Source organism: Mizuhopecten yessoensis, unplaced genomic scaffold (genome assembly GCF_002113885.1).
Source record: "Mizuhopecten yessoensis strain PY_sf001 unplaced genomic scaffold, ASM211388v2 scaffold7521, whole genome shotgun sequence".
Classification (NCBI taxonomy): Eukaryota; Metazoa; Mollusca; class Bivalvia; order Pectinida; family Pectinidae; genus Mizuhopecten; species Mizuhopecten yessoensis.
The window spans coordinates 704,877-727,879 of NW_018407089.1; the positions used below are offsets into that span (position 1 = coordinate 704,877).

A 23,003-nucleotide genomic window follows, 5' to 3' on the forward strand; every position below is an offset into this window, starting at 1 on the left:
TTTTAAATGTAGGTTCCCCTTGATCCCTCGTTGTGTATGTTATATTTTGAGACTGATCATAAAAACAAAATGGATTAAAAGAAGAACTAAACAGATCTTTCTCATATTGCAATGATCGATTCTATTTCTTTCACATTAAGTACTGTACTAGTAAATATGTGAAATGACAAACTCACTTTGAAGGTTGGCTTTCATACACATCAGTATTAAGTTTAGATCAAAAGTTACCTCAAGGTGCATTTACTGTTAACATGACTCGATCAAACAGATTAGAGGAAAGAAGAGAAAAGATCGAACTGACAAAGAACTAATGAAGATGGTACAAAGGTGGGTGCCAAGATCCCTCTGGGATCTCTTGTTTTTATTATGAAATATTTTTACTTTGCTTTTATAGAACAGGGGTTCTGACTTTAACGGTGCATATAATTAAATGCCAAAAAACCCCTTTTGGGTAGGTATAGGGTAAGCAGAATCCTGCCCCTTCCATTCTCTGTCCTCCCATCCCCTAATCTGATAATCCCTTTGTACAACATTACTTCTCCCTCTCACTGTAAACTATCCTGGCAAACTATCCTGGCTTCCTCCCATCCTCTGTCCTTTTTCCCAAATTTCACACCCTTTTTGTACCATATCACATTCCATCTCAAATCCAGTTGTCATGCCCCCACCCCCACCCTTCTACTCTGCCTTCCTCCACCCTCAACAGTGAACTTGACCCTCCACTTGGAACTACACCACTTCCCATCTCAAATTGAATTGTCCTGGCCCTATCGCATTCTAAGCCCTTCCAATCGGACAACCAATCTATAACAATCATTGCCCACTCCACAATTGAATTTCCTTTGCTCTTGTCCATCTAGACTGCCCTCCCTCCACTATGTCTCCAGTATATTGAATGATTTAGAGAAAAGAAATTCTAATTAATTAATAATTTTGATCACATTGATTACTTCTCAAACAAGGGGAGATAATCTAGTAGTAAATCTTCCATCCTCTGTCCCACCGCCACCCCCAATCTTGCACCCACACCATTGCAGCTCTGTAATCAAATTTGTTCTGGCCCCTTTGATCCTCTGCATTCCTCCCCAATATCTGACACTCCTTTGAACACATCATTCAGGATTTCCCATGCAATTGGATGTCCCCTCCTATCTTCCCTCCCCCTCTAGATCTTCTCACAGTCTGACAACCACACAGTACCACACCACCATCTTAGTATTTGTACCCCCCCCCCCCTACTCTCCCCCAACCCTCCCGTAATTGTGTGACCTACTTTGAACTGGTGTAAAATTCACCAGTTAGTGTTGTCAGTGGCTTTAATGCATAATGTATGGTCATTATGATAGTATCAGTTGTATGGTACATAACGGATGTTTAATGATGTACAAGTGTAAATGAGATTCCTCTGATTTCAGTAATATGTTCACCCAGTGAGTGCACCGTTTTTTTCAGATTTCAAACTAAAACAATTCCTACATGAATGGTGTTCGGGTCTCGGGTCAGAAGTAGTAAGGACAATTGTATTTTTGTTCGGTTTATTCCTATTCCTAATTTAAAATTCTTTTTCGAGGATTTTACAAAGATATTTCAAAACTACAGACACGGCTAGATTGCTTTTTCAGATTAACTTTAGGGAACTTCAAATAAGTAAAACCTTTCAGAATAAAAACATGCATGATATTTAAACTTCATTCGTTCAATAGCTTTTCCTAAACTTGTGCCGTATTTCCAGAGATTATCTTAGAGGGATGCCATGGAAATTTGCCCCTTTTAATTCCCATTCTCTTTCGTTTTACGTATAATGGCACCTGAAATTTTGATATAGACTTAATATTGCTGAAAATGGCCCAGTGCTCCCAGTTTCCATGATTTTCCCGGTGTTTTTACTTTCTTGCCAGACAAAAAATATTACCTGTTTCCTGTAACATGTTGGAGAACTTTAGGGTAGGTACTGGTAACCAATTTTATTTTAACAAATACTGTATATAGTTTATATAGGAGAGTGATCTTGACTTTAACAGTGCTTCTTTGAAAACTGCCTTAAAAAGTTTAGGGTAGGCACAAAATATTAGGATAGGTAGGGTTACTGGAAACACCAAATATTTTTTGTTTGGTCTTAACTGATGCCCTTTTTAAAAAACAAATGAACAAATAGCCCCTTGCTGTTTACGGTAAGTATACCCCTTTTATGATCATGATGAATTTATTTTCAAAAATTATTACTGGTACTTGTGTTATTAGCAGATAAGATCTGCAGGTGATGATTTATTTATGGCTATAATTGGAGGAAATTATTTTGATATTTCATAATTAATTGTTCATTGGTAATATTTACAAATATATAAATGTATCTTTGATAGATGAATGAGGTTGTTAAATTTTAAGGCTTGTTTTGAAACTAGAGCCTGAATTTAGACATCGGAAGTGGGAAGCTGCTACTGGTCCAATAAAGGTTTGGAACCAAAACCTGGAGATAAGAGCAAAATTTTATATTACAAAGTAAACTGACCCTAAGGGAGTAATTAAATAGTGTTTGGTCAAATCTTTGGTGGTCTGGGACCATCCTAGTGACCACTGTCTGACCATCTAACACCACTACCACTGACCAGTACACATGGTCAAGGACAAGGCCAGTCTGTGTTGGGGAGGATGAGAGATTAGGACTGTGACCAGATGAGAGAGTTGACCACCAGTGTGACCAATCAGAAGGAAGATAAATGTAGGGGGGAACACATCATGTTACACTAGTGTTGTCAGCTTTCTATGTAGTGTTCACACTAAAGGGAACTGATTTATACACAGCTTTTATTACTGTTATGGAAATGTGGGCAGGGGCTTTGGAATTTAAAACGTTTTCACAGAAAATCAAAGTAAAGAGTTGAATCAAATTAAATGGATTATTTTTACTAAGTATGATCTTAACAGCAAAAACATCCATATTTATGAAAGATGATTTCATTTCAGTTGACATGTTTCTATTCATCTCATTACAATAAACAAAAAATGAAAAATTAACAACGAAGTTGAACAGGACATTTTTTAAAGGGATTGGGAGGAGGCCTCGGTTGTGCTATTTTGGTCTCAAAATATCTTTCCTTGTCTAACATTATCTAGACACATGTTCTTGCATCATTTTTGAAATAATTTGATAAAAATATCATAAAAAGATGAAATATGTCGGTGGTCTGGACTTCCTTTTCTTTTTAGGAAGACCGCCTTTCAAAACTCTTGATATATTATATTTTGCCCTAATCTTTTGTGAAAGTGTTTTATTACTATTTTGGATTGGTTGGTAATTCAACTTATAAAATAAAACTCAGCATAATTCTGTCTTCATAGTTGTGTAACAAGCTCAAATTAATTGAAGGTTACATTAATGTACTAGTATTAACATTACCATAACAAGTATCATTTGTGTCAAGAGTTTTCTCCCTTGATACATTTTACTTTGTATTACTTTATGATATTATTAGCCTTAAATTTAAAAATTATATTACCAAAGTCCTAATTAGGTTTAATACTGCATCTTTTAATGTAGAATGACATTTTCCGAACTCGAATCAGTAATCGTGTATATTAACGGTACTTTTTTCCCTTGCATTTTTTTTATTACAATTTTACAGATATATCCCAATAGATTATAACAATTTCAAATATGTAGATTTTAATTTACAGTGGTCAATATTTAAACTAACCAGGCTTTCAGATTTGGTTTGTTAATTTTTGATGGGGAACCTGACACAGATAACTCTGCAGGAAGTATACACCAGACCTAATTGGTGGTCAAGTTATCTGACTGGTGGTGATGTATTGAGCCAGTGGTCAGCTCTATCTTGTAAAACCATTTATATTTCGTCATGGTTTTTATCTTCGTGTGTTATTGGCCAATCAGGGGTCTGGATGTAAGTTTCCATTTCTTGGGTTGGGGGGACATGTGATTACACTGATGGCTAGCCCTGTGTGTGGGAAAGTGAGGACAAAACCTTGTGGAGGGAAGTGTTAAAATTATCAGAGGATGTGACCAGGGCAGAATCATTACAAATAAATACTGGATAACTGTGGAGGTGTAGATATACTGACCTACCCATTCATCTTTGTGGCTATTACACAAACTGGCAAATATTGAGCAACTGTGGAGGTGAAAAATACTTATATCCCAATGTAACAATATTTGTGACAACAGGCTTACAGGCATTGGCAAATATTTATGAGTATCTGTTGATGTGAAAAATACTGAAATTAAGTTACAGACATATATATATCTGTGCTATTATGGTGGATGTGAAAATACTGGAATATACACATATCTGTTTCGGGGTAACCTATTGACACGGACATTCCAGGATATTGAGAGTTTTAGATCTACTGAAATTTTAGTTACCAGAATCCTTTGCTAATTTGTGGATGGGAAAAAGCTGGAGTTGTAACAGGAATTTACCTTTGGGTGTAAAGAAGTTATTGATCTGGGTTTTTTTCCTTTAATAAACACACTTTTGAATTTGATAGATTGATTTACCCAGATATGGAATTTATATAAACACTAATAACTTTGAAATTATTTATCAGAGCAGGAATCCTGATTATCCAACTTGTTTTCCACATCTGTTGAAAATGTGAGTGACTGTATCTTGGAAGTTTTATCTGAAAATGAAATGAAGAAAGTTACTTTACTCTCCTGAACTGTGTTCTTTAATGGACTTATACTTACTAAGTGTTCGCTGAAAACTGAGGGATATATGCTACTGGATGTGTTCAGGAACTTTTGAGAATTTGTGGAATATCAGACTTTGAAACTTTTAACTGTGTTAAAAAAGTCAGATTCAAGAAATGGATTTCAAGGCATTCACAGGTACAGTACTGCACTTGAAGATGCTTAATTAATTATGTTGAAAACTTCAACTAATTGTTATAATGACATCAGTGTGCTGAGATAATTTGGTAAGATAAATTTAAAGAAAGTGTCTGGTTTGGGTAAACCAGTCCATTGGAGGTGTGTCAAAAGTTACCGGACGTCTTCATCAACTACTGAAATGAATGTTTCTATATATATAGATCCAGGCTGTTTTTGACATCTCCTTACAAATCTGAAGCCAAATTAATAGGGAATGAAGTCCTTCCATTTGTATTGAAATTAACAAGTTGATCTGTTTGAGACCCCAGTTTAAAAACCCCATCTACTTCAGTATTAAAGTAGTAAGAGTTGGTGATCTGAGCTGAATCTCCAATGAAGAATTAAGAGTTCCAATTTGTTTAACAATTTCAAACTTCAAGTTGCTTGTGAAAAATTATATATTATATAATTTTTTTCAATCATTTCCCTTTCCCAAAAAATATGAGCACCACAGGGATTAGATACCCTGGCAGGGCTCGACAATAAGGGCAACCCACTAGTCTGAGACTAGTGAAATTGCCAGCTGGACTACATATCTAGTGGTTTAAAAACTGCTAGGTCGATGGACTTGCCAAAATTCTATATTACTTATCATGTTGAATAATATACTGGGTTAGTGGAATTTTCACAAGGACTAGTAAAATAAGTAACTACTAGCCTGGCTGACTAGTGGTTTTTAAACGTATTTCTAGCCCTGCCAGGACTTCTGGATTATAAAGTAGGCCCTTGTCTGCTAGTTACCTGTCATGGTATTGGTTTATGTCAATACTTGTGCAATACAACTGAATATTTCAAATTTCAATTCCTAATAATGGCCATCAATCATTGTATGAGAGGAAATAGTAAAACAGCTTTCCAAGACCTGTGTACAGCAGAATAGTGCTGGGACTTGATATTTAATGACTATATCGGTGCCCGTCACACTTGTTCATAATCAAACACCAATTAGTCTAATTAGGGCCCCATATCACAGATGTGTAGCCCAATAGTAATCGGTGTCTGTGTCTGTCAGTGTCTGTCCGTCCACGCTTTCGTTTCTGGAGATAAACTTGTAATCAGAAAGGCCAATCTTTCTGAAATTTAATGTAGTGGAACATTGTGATATGTATACAATAACAGTTTAAAAACTTTTCATTATTACTAAAAATAGACCATAGGGAGACCGACGGTCCTTTTCCCCCCGAATGCAAAAGTGTGATCTTTTGGAAATTTGGTACGGTGATACACTGTAATATGTAGATGTGCAATAGAGTTTTTAATAATTTTTAAGGTCAAGGTCACTTTTCTAAAAATAGGTCATGATGGATATTGTCCTTATGTTGGAATTGAAAATCTAATCTTTGGGAAATTTGACATGGTCATGCATACGCTGATATGTAGATATACGATAGGGATATAAAAAGATTCTAAGGTCAAGGTCACAGTTATCTAAAATAGACTTTAGGGGCTGCTGTCATTATCTCGGGATCCAAAAGACTGGTCTTGTTTTAAAAGTGTGACATTGTGATACACTTTGTTTGTTTGTGATAGGTTCAGTTCAAGGTTACAGTTGCTGAAAATGGACTGAGGGTGTGGGAGAAGGTCGGGGTGGGTGGAGAAGGAGAAGGTCGGGGTGGGTGGAGAAGGTCGGGTGGGGCTCTTGCTGGTGTATCATTGTGGTTAGGCCAAGAAAAAGCTGTTTCTGAAAACATGCAAAAAATCATTGGTCAAAATTAATTCAAGCTTAAAGTTTTAAATAAAGTTATTGAAATCTGATATCACTAGTCCTTCCTTGAAATGCCAACAGATACTTAAGGATGGGCACAGAAATGTAATTTTTTGGTCTAATAGATAACCTGAGACAGTAATTTTATCTATCGTGATTGACTTTCTTGTAATGTCTAACCATTGTCCATGAGCAATCATTGACTACTCAGAAACTGAGATTTTGGTATTTGGTGGTTGTCCATATATGGTGGGGATCTAAGTCTCTACTTAATGGGTGCTACCTCTTCCCCCAGGCTGAATGTTACACAGGGATTAATGCTGGAACAAAAAGTGAGTACTCTTTTTTGAAATAGGGGAAAATATGTGCTGTAGGTGCACAAACTGCCGGTAGGCAGGGTGGCCACAGGTAGGAGCCAAGGGTTGAGTACAAGAGGGCGGCATGGCTGACATTCGTAATTTGTTTCTCACTGTTCATTATAGACCCTTAAAAATGACCACAGGATATATATGCATTAGAATAAAGCGTTTGTGTGACTGTTACGCTATTGTTATTGTATACTGTAAACAGGGCCAGCTGTAAACAGTGTCGTAAAATATCAGCAGTGACAATTAACATTAACACAGGGAAAATGAAATAAATCACTCGGGACGTGAAATAGGGGTAAATAAAGCTGCAAGGGGGAAGAAATGCCAAAATTGGGGAGGGGAAATGACTCATATTCGGCCATAAAAAGGACCTGTATATATCCATGGTAAAGCTCTAATAGATCACTTTCGTAAAAAAAACGATGTTGAGGAACTTATATGATCTTAAGCCCTCCACCACTGGGTCGCAGGTTCGAGGCCAACGTGGGGCAGTCACCAGGTGTAGTGGCCGTCGGTTGGTGGTTTTCCCCCGGAAACTCTGGCTTTCCTTCACCACCAAAACCTGGCACGTCCTTAAATATGACCATAGCTGTTAATAGGTCATAAAAATACAAACCAAGCAAGCTACATTTATATTAAGGGGAGGTAAGTGATGTACGAAAAACCAGTGGAAATCTCCAGTGTATTGCCTGAAGAAGGACAGGGATTGCAACCTAATTTTGATTTACTTAATAACTTAACGTTTATTGACTTGTCAATTCATATAGCAACACAAATATCTATTTGGTATCTTTTATTAAGTATTAATTGCATCTGTCTGCAAGTTCTGTTTAAAAACGAATCCAGAGGAAATCCTTTCTTTTCGAGATGGTGGACCATGCAATTCGACTTTCTTTCTTTAANCCCACCCAACTTCAAATTTAATCTTGACTAAAAATAAATTTGCTTAATTGTTATAATTCACAAAAACTACCATCATTGTTTGTACTAGGGTGATGATATTTACATGGAAGTTCTGGATTTTTAACGAAGGCCACGTCAGTAAACTATGTTCAACAAAGATGGTGGTCTACCGTAATGTGATTGTCATTAAGGAGTAAATATCTGATGTAATATATGTAATGACAAGATGCTTTTCACTGTTGCAGGAAATGCCACCCATCGGTGGTGTAGAGGACTATGAGGGGGAAGGCGTAAAATATAGTCAGCAGGACATTTTCAAACAAATCAACGCTCTCCTCGACAACACACTCAATCTGACAAACCTGTGTGGCATGAACATTCCTCCCGAACAAACTAAACGTAAGTCGTTTTAGCGTAAGTCACGTAATCTCTCCCTACCAAAAAACGTAAGTCATTCTAACGCAAGTCACTTACACCCTCCCTGCCACCAAACGTAAAGTCACTCTAACGCAAGTCACTTAATGCAAGTCCCTTACACACTCACTGCCAACAAACGAAAGTCATTCTAACGCAAATCGCTTACACCCTCCCTGTCAACAAACGTAAGTCATTCTACCGCAAGTCACTTACACCCTGCCCGCCAACAAACATAAGTCATTCCAACACAAGTCACTTACACCCTGCCCGCCAACAAACATAAGTCACTCTAACACAAGTCACTTACACCCTTCCTGCCAACAAACATAAGCCCTTCTAACACAAGTCACTAACACCCTCCCTGCCACCACGTAATCTCTCCCTACCAAAAAACGTAAGTCACTCTAACGCAAGTCACTTAATGCAAGTCACTTACACACTCACTGCCAACAAACGTAAGTCATTCTAACGCAAGTCACTTACACCCTCACTGCCAACAAACGTAAGTCATTCTAACGCAAGTCACTTACACCCTCCCTGCCAACAAACGTAAGTCATTCTAACGCAAGTCACTTACACCCTCCCTGCCAACAAACGTAAGTCATTCTAACGCAAGTCACTTACACCCTCCCTGCCAACAAACGTAAGTCATTCTAACGCAAGTCACTTACACCCTCCCTGCCAACAAACGTAAGTCATTCTAACGCAAGTCACTTACACCCTCCCTGCCAACAAACGTAAGTCATTCTAACGCAAGTCACTTACACCCTCCCTGCCAACAAACGTAAGTCATTCTAACGCAAGTCACTTACACCCTCCCTGCCAACAAACGTAAGTCATTCTAACGCAAGTCACTTACACCCTCCCTGCCAACAAACGTAAGTCATTCTAACGCAAGTCACTTACACCCTCCCTGCCAACAAACGTAAGTCATTCTAACGCAAGTCACTTACACCCTCCCTGCCAACAAACGTAAGTCATTCTAACGCAAGTCACTTACACCCTCCCTGCCAACAAACGTAAGTCATTCTAACGCAAGTCACTTACACCCTCCCTGCCAACAAACGTAAGTCATTCTAACGCAAGTCACTTACACCCTCCCTGCCAACAAACGTAAGTCATTCTAACGCAAGTCACTTACACCCTCCCTGCCAACAAACGTAAGTCATTCTAACGCAAGTCACTTACACCCTCCCTGCCAACAAACGTAAGTCATTCTAACGCAAGTCACTTACACCCTCCCTGCCAACAAACGTAAGTCATTCTAACGCAAGTCACTTACACCCTCCCTGCCAACAAACGTAAGTCATTCTAACGCAAGTCACTTACACCCTCCCTGCCAACAAACGTAAGTCATTCTAACGCAAGTCACTTACACCCTCCCTGCCAACAAACGTAAGTCATTCTAACGCAAGTCACTTACACCCTCCCTGCCAACAAACGTAAGTCATTCTAACGCAAGTCACTTACACCCTCCCTGCCAACAAACGTAAGTCATTCTAACGCAAGTCACTTACACCCTCCCTGCCAACAAACGTAAGTCATTCTAACGCAAGTCACTTACACCCTCCCTGCCAACAAACGTAAGTCATTCTAACGCAAGTCACTTACACCCTCCCTGCCAACAAACGTAAGTCATTCTAACGCAAGTCACTTACACCCTCCCTGCCAACAAACGTAAGTCATTCTAACGCAAGTCACTTACACCCTCCCTGCCAACAAACGTAAGTCATTCTAACGCAAGTCACTTACACCCTCCCTGCCAACAAACGTAAGTCATTCTAACGCAAGTCACTTACACCCTCCCTGCCAACAAACGTAAGTCATTCTAACGCAAGTCACTTACACCCTCCCTGCCAACAAACGTAAGTCATTCTAACGCAAGTCACTTACACCCTCCCTGCCAACAAACGTAAGTCATTCTAACGCAAGTCACTTACACCCTCCCTGCCAACAAACGTAAGTCATTCTAACGCAAGTCACTTACACCCTCCCTGCCAACAAACGTAAGTCATTCTAACGCAAGTCACTTACACCCTCCCTGCCAACAAATGTAAGTCATTCTAACGCAAGTCACTTACACCCTTCCTGCCACCAAACGTAAGTCATTCTAACACAAGTCACTTACACCCTCCCTGCCAACAAACGTAAGTCATTCTAACACAAGTCACTTACACCCTCCCTGCCAACAAACGTAAGTCATTCTAACGCAAGTCACTTACACCCTCCCTGCCACCAAACATTAATCAAGTGTATCCTCTGTTACATAACAATAGTCGACTTATAGATGACAAGGTAGAAAATGTCAGTCACACGCACCTATTTCAGGCATGTTGGAGACAAATTGATATTATGGCCTGATGGGTATAACAACATTCTGTATATTCAGTTTGTCAAAGATCTGATAATTTATGTGAAGCAATTCATGATAAATTTTACCTATGAAAATCTTGGTGGGAAAAACACTAAAAGCGCATGCTTATCAAGATCTTGTCGCAAAATTAACAATAAGTCCAAAAATATGAGGTTGCAGGAGATTTTTTTTTTTTTGAAGCCACCTGAGATTTTATCTTTGTTACAGAAGCTATGAAAGGAGGAGTTCCAATGACATTACCACAAACTGCAATGCAGGACATGGGACAGACTGGCTACGATACCATGTATAACACCGCAGCCTACCCAGGTAAGTCTGATCACAGTCCACACCACCTCAGACAGACTGGCTAAAATACCATGTATAACACCGCAGCCTACCCAGGTACGTCTGGTCACAGTCCACACCACCTCAGACAGACAGGCTACGATACCATGTATAACACCGCAGCCTACTCAGGTAAGTCTTGTCACAGTCTACACCACCTCAGACAGACTGGCTAAGATACCATATATAACACCGCAGCCTACCCAGGTAAGTCTGATCACAGTCCACACCACCTCAGACAGACTGGCTACGACACCATGTATAACACTGCTGCCTACCCAGGTAAGTCTGTCACAGTCCACACCACCTCAGACAAACTGGCTACGATACCATGTATAACACTGCAGCCTACCCAGGTAAGTCTGGTCACAGCCCACACCACCTCAGACAGACTGGCTACAATACCATGTATAACACCGCAGCCTACCCAGGTAAGTCTGATCACAGTCCACACCACCTCAGACAGACTGGCTAAGATAGCATGTATAACACCGCAGCCTACCCAGGTAAGTCTGATCACAGTCAACTCCACATCTGACAGACAGGGTCTGGTCACAGTCCACACCACCTCAGACAGACAGGCTACGATACCATGTATAACACTGCTGCCTACCCAGGGAAGTCTGTCACAGTCCACACCACCTCAGACAAACTGGCTACGATACCATGTATAACACCGCAGCCTACTCAGGTAAGTCTTGTCACAGTCTACACCACCTCAGACAGACTGGCTAAGATACCATATATAACACCGCAGCCTACCCAGGTAAGTCTGATCACAGTCCACACCACCTCAGACAGACTGGCTAAGATAGCATGTATAACACCGCAGCCTACCCAGGTAAGTCTGATCACAGTCCACACCACCTCAGACAGACTGGCTAAGATACCATGTATAACACCGCAGCCTACCCAGGTAAGTCTGTCACAGTCTACACCACCTCAGACAGACCGGCTACGATACCATGTATAACACCGCAGCCTACCCAGGTAAGTCTGATCACAGTCAACTCCATATCCAACAGACAGGCTACGATACCATGTATAAGACTGCTGCCTACCCAGGTAAGTTTCCACACCACCTCAGACAGACTGGCTTTGATACCATGTATAACACCTCAGCCTACCCAGGTAAGTCTGATCACAGTCAACTCCATATCCAACAGACAGGCTACGATACCATGTATAAGGCTGCCGCCTACCCAGGTAAGTCTGGTCAAAGTCCACACCACCTCAGACAGACTGGCTACGATACCATGTATAACACTGCCGCCTACCCAATACCATGTATAACACCGCAGCCTACCCAGGTAAGTCTCGTCGTAGTCAACCACACATCCGACAGACTGGCTACGATACCATGTATAACACTGCCGCCTACCCAGGTAAGTCTGGTCACAGTCAACTCCACATCTACAGACAGGCTACGATACCATGTATAACACATCTGCCTACCCAGGTAAGTCTGATCACAGTCAACTCCACATCCGACAGACTGGCTACGATACCATGTATAAAACTGCCGCCTACCCAGGTAAGTCTGGTCACAGTCCACACCACCTCAGACAGACTGGCTACGATACCATGTATAACACTGCTGCCTACCCAGGTAAGTCTGATCAGTCAACTCCACATCCGACAGACAGGCTACAATACCATGTATAACACTGCAGCCTACCCAGGTAAGTCTGGTCACAGTCCACACCACCTCAGACAGACAGGCTACGATACCATGTATAAAACCACAGCCTACCCAGGTAAGTCTGGTCACAGTCCACACCACCTCAGACAGACTGGCTACGATACCATGTATAACACCGCCGCCTACCCAGGTAAGTCTGGTCACAGTCCACACCACTTCAGACAGACTGGCTACGATACCATGTATAACACCGCCGCCTACCCAGGTAAGTCTGATCACAGTCAACTCCACATCTGACAGACAGGCTACAATACCATGGATAACACCGCAGCCTACCCAGGTAAGTCTCGTCCCAGTCACCTCCACATCCGACAGACTGGCTACGATACCATGTATAACACCGCCGCCTACCCAGGTAAGTCTGATCACAGTCAGCTCCACATCTGACAGACAGGCTACAATACCATGGATAACACCGCAGCCTACCCAGGTAAGTCTGATCACAGTCAACCCCACATCTAACAGACAGGCTACAATACCATGTATAACACTGCAGCCTACCGAGGTAAGTCTGGTCACAGTCCACACCACCTTAGACAGACTGGCTTTGATACCATGTATAACACTGCTGCCTACCCAGGTAAGACTGATCAGTCAACTCCACATCCGACAGACAGGCTACGATACCAGGTATAACACTGCTGCCTACCCAGGTAAGTCTGATCACAGTCAACTCCACATCTGACAGACAGGCTACAATACCATGTATAACACCGCAGCCTACCCAGGTAAGTCTGGTCACAGTCCACACCACCTCAGACAGACAGGCTACGATACCATGTATAACACTGCCGCCTACCCAGGTAAGTCTGGTCATTGTCCACTCAATATCAGACAGACTGGCTACGATACCATGTAAATCACTGCCGCCTACCCAGGTAAGTCTGGTCATTGTCCACTCAATATCAGACAGACTGGCTACGATACCATGTAAAACACTGCCGCCTACCCAGGTAAGTCTGGTCATTGTCAACTCAATATCAGACAGACTGGCTACGATACCATGTAAAACACTGCCGCCTACCCAGGTAAGTCTGGTCATTGTCAACTCAATATCAGACAGACTGGCTACGATACCATGTATAACACCGACGCCTACCCAGGTAAGTCTCGTCATTGTCAACTCAATATCAGACAGACTGGCTACGATACCATGTATAACACTGACGCCTACCCAAGTAAGTCTGGTCACTGTCCACACCACCTCAGACAGACAGGCTACGATACCATGTATAACACTGCCGCCTACCCAGGTAAGTCTGGTCAGTCTACGGAGACCACATGGACAAGTGACAGATAGGCTACAATAGAAATGGTCCTGATAATGCCATGGTCTTATTGGGTATAGTGTCCTATTTGAAGCTATAGTGGTCATTTAACCCTTTCACCACTGTAGACCATAATGGATACATCCAGATCAAATCATGGGAGAGTCTGATAAAGTTATATAGGGGTTAAAAGGTTAAGTCCATGTCTGTATGTATGTTGGAGCAGGGTATGTTAGTGTATTTGCCTCTTTGTGATAGTGCAGATCTCATGCAGAATTTCGAGTGCTACCACACTGAAATACCATGCCGAAGGTGCGCACCCATCACAGTATTTCAACCTGTCACATTGTACTGTCAATTGTAAACCCAAATGCTGAATGTTAAGCAGGGAATAACAACTACAATTTTTAGCTCACCTGCTCAAAGGGCAAGTAAGGTTGTCTGTGAACTTTTCCTTAAAATGATTTCTTTTAAAGAATGGAAAGGCCTAGAAGTATGATAGCTTCCTGAATAGGGCCACAACAAAGTTTGCAAATAAGAATTACCTTTACCTATATTGAGGGCTACAAGGGTCAAATATGATAAAAAAAACTACGACCTCTTCCCCTGAAGAATGGAAATGCTTAGAGTCATAATATTATGCTGGTTGCTTCCAGGGACATTACCTAACAAAATTTTGAAAAAAATGTACAAAAGTCAATTTTGAAAACACCTGAGTTTAATTCATGTTTTATGGTGTAAAGGTCAAAGCAAAAAACGCTTTAGAAAAATGTCTCCCCTCTAGTCATTCTGTCCCTGAACAGTTTCTAATAAAATAATGATCGACAAATATTCACATTGAAATGATCAAATATGACAAAACATTGAAGAATTTGTATTGAAGGGTGCTATTCAACATGACTATTTATAAATACGACTGAATACAGGCTGCTTTCCTAGGCTTAACTGTCCTTTATCTTCTCTAAATGAAGAAAAAATCAGGGATATATTCCCAATTCATTTAGGAACAGGCTGTTGTAAAATTAAGGTTGAAAAATCAAAGAAAATATTAAGCCTACTGTACAACACGAAATGTTCGTGGATACTTTCCTTCGTGGTTTGAAGCCATTTAGATCATTTTGTGGTACAAACTGTCGTGGATGTCCTCTATTTACAAACAGTAGACACTTGTATCATTCAAATTCCTTGTATTTATGTTTGTGGTTCCATAGCAACCATAAAAACCACAAATGTTTATACACAACAAACATGTTATACAGTATTTAAACTTACACAGATTTTGGGACATTCATGACTTCGTTGAATTTGTTCTATTTTCTTAACATGTTTTTTATTTCAGGATTCCAGCTGTTCTCGATGCCTGCCTCCCAGAGTCACACCCAGCAGCAGCAGCAGCAGCAGCAGCAGCAGCAGCAGCAGGCGTACACTTACCCGGGGACAGTGAAGCAGGACTACTCTTACCATGGTCAGATGAAACAGGATTACACAACGCCACCAAAATACTCCAGGGCCATCAAGGGTGTGGAGGGGCACTCTCCATGTTCTCCTAACAGGTAAGTATTTGTATAGAGATCATAGACTTCAGCCTCCCATCTCCCTTGCTGCAAACCCCCGTTAGGGGGCATAGATTTTTGCTCTCTGTCTGCCATAAACCCTAAGGTCTAGACCACATGTCTGAACAATTCCAGGGCCATCGAGGGTGTAGAGGGGAGCTCTCCACTACTCCCTGTCTATCCCCTTTATCAAGACTCCCAGATACTCCATTGAGCACAAATATATTTTCTCCGTCTCTCACAGTACCCTCTGCAATGCTTGAGGGCCATTAAGGGTGTGGAGGGGCTCTCCAGGGCCAGTACGGGCATTGATGAGATGCATAAATATCAGCCTACACTCAACCTTTGTCCCTTAACATATCTATACAACAACCGCAAATATTAGGAATCACAGATCTTTTATCTCAGCCTTCCACAGTCCTTCAGGAGCATATACACATGAAATACTCCCAAGTCCATCAAGTCTGTGGAAAGTTACTCCTCATGTACTCCTAACAAGGTATAAGGATCCTAAACTTCTTCTTCCTGTAACATTTTTACAGAACTTGTAAACTTTTGATGATATTTTGATTAAACTTGAACTATATCTGCATCTGCCAAAAGGTGTGCAGTACATTGTAATGAGGCCATGATACCCCATCCTCGATACTGCAGGGGTTGCACTCATTATGTTCTTTGCACCCCTGGAATATGTCATGGCAGAATTGGAAGGCTCGGTATTCGCCACCTTTTTGTAGACGAGACATAAGAAAACTAGTTTGATCCTTTAATATACATCAAAAGAATCACGCGAAGGTGTAACAGTAAAATTGTCGCTGCTCTCATCTTCAAAGGAAAGGTATCGGCCTAGCAATTGGTCAGGGTTTTTTACCCGAGACCGATCAGATAGTTAGCCGCTTGCCTTCAATTTTGCTATGAAATATATGAGGAGGATGATAACTACAAAAGAACTAAAACTAATAACTAAATCAGTACAAAATTATAAGTGAAGTACCTGTATCACTGAAAGCTCCATTATATTTAGGTCAGTGGAATGTTTCAACTCCAGGTTATATTTCAAATATTTAAAGTGCAAATATCCAAAACGGCTGATAAAGGAGACATGTTTTGTTCTGAAAACAAAACTGGTTATAACTGGTCATAACAATTGTATGGCGTCAACAATGCAATGACGTCGCATCAACATTAGCAGCTCACGCAAGGTAACTCCAATTTGCTGAAAATTACTAAATCGGTGTTTGTAAATATATATCATGAAAAGACCACTTGTATTTGATGTAGGAGGAAAATAATATATCATTCCCCACTTTAGGAAAAAGACCTAAAAATCTCAACCCAAAGAGATTCTTAAATGCCTAGCCCAAAAGCCACTGGCTAGATATTTAGTCATCTTACCCCTTGTGTTGAGATTTTTCTGTCTTGTCCCCAGGGTGGGGAAAGGTTATGTTAATTCTTTGGATTTTATCTTTGTGTGGGAGTGATACTACGCTCCTTCCAATAAGGTGAAAATAACTACCATTGCAGTGACTATGGAACGCTCTCTCCATCCAGCTCGCTGAATGATTCGGCCCTCTCCCCCGTGGAGAAGATGATCTACTCGAGTCTGATGAAAGGTGGACACAATGGCCGAAGTATGTCTCCAAGTGATTCCGACACGAGCGGCATCAGCAGTGAGGGTTCCGATAGTGCTCTTGTGGACATGATGGTAAGTGTTGACCTTGTTTGAACAGGTGTTCTGGAAGTATGTATTCCATTTCTGCACTAAAGTTCTTTGAAATCGGACAATTTTGCAGGGCCGAAATTTCAAAGTGTCCTGAATAAATACCACTTTGATTGAAACAAGAAATTCATGGTTTAGGACAGTCCCCTGGCTCAAAAGATTTTTTACAAAATGAAGAAAAGATCAGTAATATCTAACTAATTTCAATAAAAATATAATGCTATATTTTCCCACTTACTGTAGGACCAGGTTGTTGTAAAATGAGTACCCCCTGAAAAAGGAGAATTCAAACTTGTAATCACTTTGTGGACCTATGAATTGAAGATTACCTAAGAAATCAACGAAATTGAAAACCCCACAAATTCCTGTTTTTTCTGAATTTTGACCCAGTGTTTTCCAATGTTCCCAAACAACGCTTACGAATAGAGAAATCTTCTTGTTGTTAACAGAATTCCCTGAACATCGGATCAAGGACTGCCAAACCCCAGGTTCATGATGTGGCCACTCAGCTGTTCAACGCTCAACAACAGCAAGCTCAAGTGGCCGCCCAGGCTCAAGCTCAGGCTCACCAGCAGCAGCAGCAGCTGATCCAAGCCACCAGTGCCTCCGCGGCCATGAACTCCATGGCGAGCCAGCTGATCCATTCCAACAGGGCCGGTGGCTACTCCGTCAACCCAATGCTCATGGCTAATGTGGACCCATACGCCATTGACCGTGCAGCTCGTCTCCACAGGAACGCAGCAGGTAAAGTTAGTTGATCTCGGAAAGAAATTCCTTCTTCAATAAAAAATATTCAATTCAAAAAATTTAAAATTTAAAAAAAAAATAAAAAAAAATAAAAGAAAAAATGAGATTTTATTCAGACACTTCACTTTTTACACCAGTCAATGTGATACCACAATGAGAATTGGCTGTATTCTGTTGTCATCTTGTGTCTTCAGCACCACAGCAATAGTTCCTGTATTTCTTATGCGTTTAACATTGAAGGGTAGTGTTACATGTTTTCTACAGGGACCCGAGCTCATTCAAATATATTGTAGTGAAGAAACAAAAGGTTAGGTACAAATTCTGAAAACGTACTAGGCCCTATCCACACAGTACAAACTACAATAAGAATAGATGACACATGCATGAGGACAATAAATTTGAGCATATAAACTTATTAAAATTGATATGGGAAACAAAGATAAATGAAAGTGGGAAGATATCCTGGTTAGTTGTCCACTAATAATTGTTTGAGACAATCTTTGATTTTTATACGCCCNCCATAATTACTGGAGTTATACCCCTTGGTTTCATTAATGTGATGCATGCGTTCCATGATGTTGTATTGCACTCATTGATCTACCAGTTATGTTGAATGATTTCTCTTTTAATATCAATTACTCACAAATACTACATATATTTCAATCATACAAACAACTGCTCATTCAATGTGTGACGGGCGTATTATATACCGCTCGCGGTAACCTTGTTATTGTTTTGAGATTACCCCTGTATTTTCTGCTCCACAGCCATGTGTGAGGCCAGCTGTACCTGGAGCGGCCAACTGTGTCCTCGTAACCATAAAAACCCGACCTACTCCTGTAAGGTCTTCCTGGGTGGCGTTCCCTGGGACATCACAGAAGGTGAGATTTCTCTGTATACTGTGAAATCAGATATTCTCGTGGGGCCCATATTTCGTGGTTTCCTGACACAACACTATTCCTTGTGTTACAAGTATACCCACTCAAATGGAGAATGGCTTTATATTTAACATGTAATTACTTTGTGGATAATAATAATAATGATATACTACATTTGATATAGAGCCCTATCTAGCTAACATAAGCCACTCTAAAGCGCTTTAAATGGATAAATGAATTTGTGCATGAAGATAACCCACGAGATCAAAAACATTAAAAACCTGACGAAAATTAGTGATTTTGAAGTGATTTTTTTGTATGGATACCAGCTGTATTCTTTGCTTTATGCATCATTAGTCGGTCAGCTTTTTGAAACAATAACTGCCTCAACAATTATGTTAAAGCTGTTGGTCTGTTCAAAAATAGTAGTCACCATAGCCATTGTAATGTTCAAGTTGACATTTGTCTTTTATCTTTAAATTTACATCTATTTCATAACATTTTGATTTCACATTTGTTTTCTTCTACCATTTGTGGACCCGAATGACCTCTTCTGTGTTGATGGGCATTTAAACATATAACAAATTGACTTTCATCAATTGTCTGTTAGTTGTGGGCAGTCATTTGCTTTTGAAAATTATTTGTTTCTCAAGATGGACTAAACAGATTTTTTTTTTAATTTCACATGTAGGTTTCACTTTGTCCTTAGTTGTACATGTTTGATTTTCTTAAATTTTGACATTCATTGCTATAAAATTTATCACTATTTCTCTGAAAATACTGGAGGGATCTCTGTTAAAATTCATAGTTCAGTTTTGTAGTTCCTGTATTGTGCATACTCAATACAATTTTTGAACTAAACACATGAACAAGTTGCTATCTATGAATTTCAAAGTTGTAACATGTTTCATTTTTTTCTGGAAGTACTAGAGAAAGTCTCTTAAATTTTACTAGATTGTTCCATTTGGTCCATAGCTAGGCTTGTTACATTTTAGAACTTATAGGACAAAAATGGCTGCCAGATGGCCATCGGTTAAACATTGTCATTATTTGTATATATATATTTTTTGAAAGATTAAAATTTTGTTTTTAGCTGGACTACAGTCTGCCTTCAACAAGTTCGGAAACTTTAAAATTGAATGGCCTGGGAAAGATGGTAAGGAAAACTCCTTGTTGTAATGGATATCACTTTAAATCAGATTTTATTTAACTGGCTGACAGAAAATTGAAGATTCAGTTACTTTCCTCCTGCAAAAAATGCTGCAAAAATTGAAATCATCATCATATTATTATTACCTACATAGTGATTGTGAGAGTGCAGAAAAATGGAAAATTTGTGCCGATTGTAAAATTGGAAATTAATCGAGGGGGGCAGGAGATGAGATGAGTTTTTAAAATGATCGAATGTTAAAAGGAAATATTTGAAGATCAAATGGAACTTTTATAATAAATAAACATGTATGAAACCTTCACTGTACATTTACGTACAAATTTATAGTGAATAGTAGTTTAACTCGTTCATCCCTACATCTTACATGTGATGCCTTTGGAACGCAAAGTAGGGAGATTTGTGTTTTTTTCAGTAGGGAGATTGGATTTGTAGTTGGGAGATTTTTTCGCGGTATGGTGGCGTTACGTCGTTTCTTTATAGGTATCAATTTTTACAAAATATCAGGGAAAGGAACACTGTGTATGCATATTTCAAATCTTCTATTAAACAAACAAACTCATCAATACAACAGTAGAGTTTTGCAATAAATGCCCTACATACTTAAACTGGACTTACCCAGTCTTTGATTTGGGAAGGTTCAAATGTATTTTAGGGGTGAAATGTCTAAATGCTGTAGCTTACATGTATGATGTCAATACACAAAGTAACAATTGTATATGTTGTCTATTTTGAAGGATAATTGAAAATGCTGTTTGATTCAAACACACAAATGTTGGACAGGGTACGTGTCCTTGCTGTTTGAGTCCGAGATGTATAGTTTATGTTATACAGGGTATGTGTCCTTGCTGTTTGAGTCGGAGATGTATGGTTTATGCTCAACAGGGTATGTGTACTTGCTGTTTTAGTCGGAGATATTTTCTTATACAGGGTACGTGTACTTGCTGTTTGAGTCGGAGATGTATGGTTGCTGTTTTAGTCGGAGATATTTTTTATACAGGGTACGTGTACTTGCTGTTTGAGTCAGAGATGTATGGTTTAAATGCTAAACAGGGTACGTGTACTTGCTGTTTGAGTCGGAGATGTATGGTTGCTGTATTAGTCAGAGATATTTTTTATGCAGGGTATGTGTACTTGCTGTTTGAGTCGGAGATGTATGGTTGCTGTTTTAGTCAGAGATATTTTTTATGCAGGGTATGTGTACTTGCTGTTTGAGTCGGAGATGTATGGTTGCTGTTTTAGTCAGAGATATTTTTTATGCAGGGTATGTGTACTTGCTGTTTGAGTCGGAGATGTATGGTTGCTGTTTTAGTCAGAGATATTTTTTATGCAGGGTATGTGTACTTGCTGTTTGAGTCGGAGATGTATGGTTGCTGTTTTAGTCAGAGATATTTTTTATGCAGGGTATGTGTACTTGCTGTTTGAGTCGGAGATGTATGGTTGCTGTTTTAGTCAGAGATATTTTTTATGCAGGGTATGTGTACTTGCTGTTTGAGTCGGAGATGTATGGTTGCTGTTTTAGTCAGAGATATTTTTTATGCAGGGTATGTGTACTTGCTGTTTGAGTCGGAGATGTATGGTTGCTGTTTTAGTCAGAGATATTTTTTATGCAGGGTATGTGTACTTGCTGTTTGAGTCGGAGATATTTTTTATGCAGGGTATGTGTACTTGCTGTTTGAGTTGGAGATGTATGGTTTATGTTAAACAGGGTATGTGTACTTGCTGTTTGAGTCGGAGATGTATGGTTTATGTTAAACAGGGTATATGTACTTGCTGTTTGAGTCCGAGATGTATGGTTTATGTTAAACAGGGTATGTGTACTTGCTGTTTGAGTCCGAGATGTATGGTTTATGTTAAACAGGGTACGTGTACTTGCTGTTTGAGTCCGAGATGTATGGTTTATGTTAAACAGGGTACGTGTACTTGCTGTTTGAGTCTGAGATGTATGGTTTATGTTAAACAGGGTACGTGTACTTGCTGTTTGAGTCTGAGATGTATGGTTTATGTTAAACAGGGTACGTGTACTTGCTGTTTGAGTCTGAGATGTATGGTTTATGTTAAACAGGGTACGTGTACTTGCTGTTTGAGTCTGAGATGTATGGTTTATGTTAAACAGGGTACGTGTACTTGCTGTTTGAGTCTGAGATGTATGGTTTATGTTAAACAGGGTACGTGTACTTGCTGTTTGAGTCTGAGATGTATGGTTTATGTTAAACAGGGTACGTGTACTTGCTGTTTGAGTCTGAGATGTATGGTTTATGTTAAACAGGGTACGTGTACTTGCTGTTTGAGTCTGAGATGTATGGTTTATGTTAAACAGGGTACGTGTACTTGCTGTTTGAGTCTGAGATGTATGGTTTATGTTAAACAGGGTACGTGTACTTGCTGTTTGAGTCTGAGATATTTTTTATACAGGGTATGTGTACTTGCTGTTTGAGTCGGAGATGTATGGTTTATGTATTAGTCGGAGATATTTTTTATATAGGGTATGTGTACTTGCTGTTTGAGTCGGAGATGTATGGTTTATGTTATACAGGGCACGTGTACTTGCTGTTTGAGTCGGAGATGTATGGTTTATGTTATACAGGGTATGTGTACTTGCTGTTTGAGTCGGAGATGTATGGTTTATGTTATACAGGGTATGTGTACTTGCTGTTTGAGTCGGAGATGTATGGTTTATGTTATACAGGGTATGTGTACTTGCTGTTTGAGTCGGAGATGTATGGTTTATGTTATACAGGGTATGTGTACTTGCTGTTTGAGTCGGAGATGTATGGTTTATGTTATACAGGGTATGTGTACTTGCTGTTTGAGTCGGAGATGTATGGTTTATGTTATACAGGGTATGTGTACTTGCTGTTTGAGTCGGAGATGTATGGTTTATGTTATACAGGGTATGTGTACTTGCTGTTTGAGTCGGAGATGTATGGTTTATGTTATACAGGGTATGTGTACTTGCTGTTTGAGTCGGAGATGTATGGT

The 23,003-nt window shown here is 39.8% G+C and overlaps 1 protein-coding gene across 5 annotated transcripts in view; it reads left to right on the top strand.

Annotated features, from left to right (window-relative positions):
* LOC110453850 (cytoplasmic polyadenylation element-binding protein-like) overlaps window positions 1–23,003 on the top strand; it is a 35,297-nt gene that overhangs the window by 5,102 nt on the left and 7,192 nt on the right. Inside the window, exons 2-8 of one of the 5 annotated variants that reach the window (XM_021503026.1) lie at window positions 8,113–8,266; window positions 10,866–10,967; window positions 15,295–15,508; window positions 17,033–17,213; window positions 17,678–17,972; window positions 18,743–18,856; window positions 19,947–20,009. In XM_021503026.1, the coding sequence (XP_021358701.1) occupies window positions 8,113–8,266; window positions 10,866–10,967; window positions 15,295–15,508; window positions 17,033–17,213; window positions 17,678–17,972; window positions 18,743–18,856; window positions 19,947–20,009 (1,123 nt within the window). Of the gene's footprint in view, window positions 1–8,112; window positions 8,267–10,865; window positions 10,968–11,809; window positions 11,976–13,391; window positions 13,416–15,294; window positions 15,509–17,032; window positions 17,214–17,677; window positions 17,973–18,742; window positions 18,857–19,946; window positions 20,010–23,003 lie in introns of those variants that run through there. The other 4 variants (XM_021503028.1, XM_021503027.1, XM_021503029.1 and 1 more) reach the window with 4 other exon arrangements.